General features: G+C 41.4%; 1 protein-coding gene across 1 annotated transcript; it reads left to right on the top strand.

Moving 5' to 3' along the window:
- The first annotated feature begins 733 nt into the window (after positions 1-733).
- On the top strand, positions 734-1,320 carry LOC142163919 (uncharacterized). Its single transcript, XM_075221073.1, has 2 exons — positions 734-1,044; positions 1,140-1,320. Exons 1-2 carry the CDS (start codon positions 734-736, stop codon positions 1,318-1,320), a joined length of 492 nt encoding a protein of 163 aa, XP_075077174.1.
- The last annotated feature ends 1,332 nt before the right edge of the window (positions 1,321-2,652 follow it).

The raw sequence follows: 2,652 nt of genomic DNA, 5'->3' as shown, positions 1-2,652 counted from the left end.
GTCATGCCATTCAGCCTCAAAAATGTTGGCGCTACTTACATTAGGGCCATGACAACCCTTTTTCTTGACATGATTCACAAAGAGATCGAGGTATATGTGGATAACGTCATTATCAAGTCTCGAAAGGGTTCAGAACATTTGAAGCTGAATCCCGCAAAATGCGCATTCGGAGTCCCTGCTGGAAAATTGCAAGGTTTCATCGTAAGCAGGAAAGGGATAGAGCTAGACCCTTCAAAGATCAAATCCATTCAAGAGTTGCCACCACCCTAGAGCAAGACGGATGTGATGAGTTTCCTGGTAGGATGAATTACATCAGTCGTTTCATAGCCCAGTCTACAGTAATTTGTGAACCCATCTTCAAGCTACTAAAGAAGGATGTGGCTACGAAATGGACAGAAGAGTGTCAAAAAGCCTTCAACAGAATTACGGAGTATTTGTCAAATCCACCAGTGTTGGTTCCTCCCGAGTTCGGGAAGCCACTGTTATTATACAGCTCGGTCTTAGATAATGCATTTGGATGCGTGTTGGGACAACACGATGAAACCTGAAGAAAAGAGCAGGCCATCTATTACTTAAGCATGAAATTCACACCATGCAGGGACAAATAAACTCTGATAGAGCGCACCTGCTGTGCTTTGACTGGATCGCCTAGAAGTCAAGGCATTACATGTCAGCATACACCACACATTTAATATCCCGGCTCGACCCGCTCAAGTATATCTTTCAGAAGCCGATGCCTGCAAGAAAACTAGCTAAATGGAAGATTCTTCTTAGCGAATTTGACATTGTGTACATAAACAAGAAGACCGTCAAAGGACAAGCTTTAGACGACCACCTCGTAGAGAATCTAGTGGATAAGGATTATGAACCGCTCACTACATACTTTCCAAATGAGGAGGTGTTGTTCACCGGAGAAGATATCACAAAGTCATACCCAGGGTGGAGAATGTTCTTCGACGGAGCAACAAATTTCGAAGGAGTAGGAATTGGGGCAGTCCTAATTTCGGAGTCAGGACAACATTACCCAGCATCAGCAAAGATAAGGTTTCCTTGCACAGATAATATGGCTGAGTACGTAGCATGTATCCTCGGGACTAGAATGGCAGTTGCTATGAACATCAATGAGCTTTTGGTCATAGTGGACTCTTATCTATTAATACATCAAGTTCAAGGAGAATGGACTACCAAGAACGTCAAGATCCTTCCATACCTACACAGTGTAAAAGAGCTAGTAAGAAGTTCAAAAAGATCGAATTCAGGCATATTCCTAGAGTCCAGAACAAGTTTGTCGATGCTCTTGACCTTATCATCCATGTTTAGCATCCAAATAAGAAATATATCGACCCTATCGAGATAGAGATCAGGGATCAACATGCGTATTATTTTCATATAGACGGAGAGCCAGATGGTAAACCATGGTACTACGACATCAAAGGGTTCCTTGAATCAAGAGAATATCCAAAGAATGCTACTAATTGTTAGAAGCGAGCACTCAGAAGACTGGAAAATCACTTTTTCCTCAATGGGGAAGTCCTATGATAAAATAACTGAACCTTTCTACTTTTCCCAATGACTGGTAGTACTGTCACGCCCCAAAACCCAGGAGCGCGACCGGTGCTCAACCAAGTGAACCCGACCGAGCAAGCCTGTTAGATTCCTTCTACCCAAACTCATTAATGAATAAAGAGAATATATGTTTTCCTTAATTAAACAATAAAGTGGTCATGTATGCAATTACCAATTTCTTACCATAAGTTTCACCATTTTTAAAGTCTTAAATGGACAAGTAATACAACCACAACATAGTATAGTTTGTCTTTCGCAGCACTAATACACAACCCACACTATGTCTACGGAGCCTCTATATATAAAGAAAGTACAATGATAATGCCGACAACAAGGCTCCGGCTATACCTAAAACAGAATACACAAAGTACAAAAGATTCATGACCTCGGGATGAAGTGAGGCTCACCAAGTCAGCTGGGAAGAAGGTGTATTGCTATCACTGATCAATATCTCCTGCTGTGGAACCACCTGAATCCCTTGAAAGATGCAACGCCCCCAGCAAAAGGGACGTTAGTACTGTCGAATAACACTAGTACGTATAACTAAACACCCTTTCAATAGAATGACAAATAATACAAATAAGATTATCATAATATCAATGGAAGCTTTAATCAACATCAAACCTCAATTTAGGATCATGACACTATTCAAATTAATTTCCATATCTCACATTGGGAGATTTTTAGTATCGATATACCATTGTTCACAATACCATTATTCACCATACCAGTACCACCGTACTCTCAGCACGAAGTCCGATCTCGACCCGATCGTCTAGGCTATCTCATTAGAGACATCAACCACAATTACTCTCGATATCAATACCACCGTCTTTAACACGGAGTCCAGTCACGACCCAATCGGCTAGGCAATCCTATAGGGACATCAACCACAATTACCATTTCAATTACAATTTCCAGCACAATTACAACCGTGTGTGCGGCATGGTGTCCGATCACGACCCGATGAAGATTCGAAAGTGAAGGTTAGGGTGTAGAATCTTACCTCTAGGATGAAGACCTAGTGAGTTTCCCTTCTTAATCTTCCCAAACTTGGGCAAGAATTGAAGACCAATTATTGAAGAA

Source organism: Nicotiana tabacum, chromosome 9 (assembly GCF_000715075.1).
Source record: "Nicotiana tabacum cultivar K326 chromosome 9, ASM71507v2, whole genome shotgun sequence".
Classification (NCBI taxonomy): Eukaryota; Viridiplantae; Streptophyta; class Magnoliopsida; order Solanales; family Solanaceae; genus Nicotiana; species Nicotiana tabacum.
Note: the sequence above shows the minus strand (reverse complement) of the source record. Positions and strands in the feature narration are given on the sequence as shown.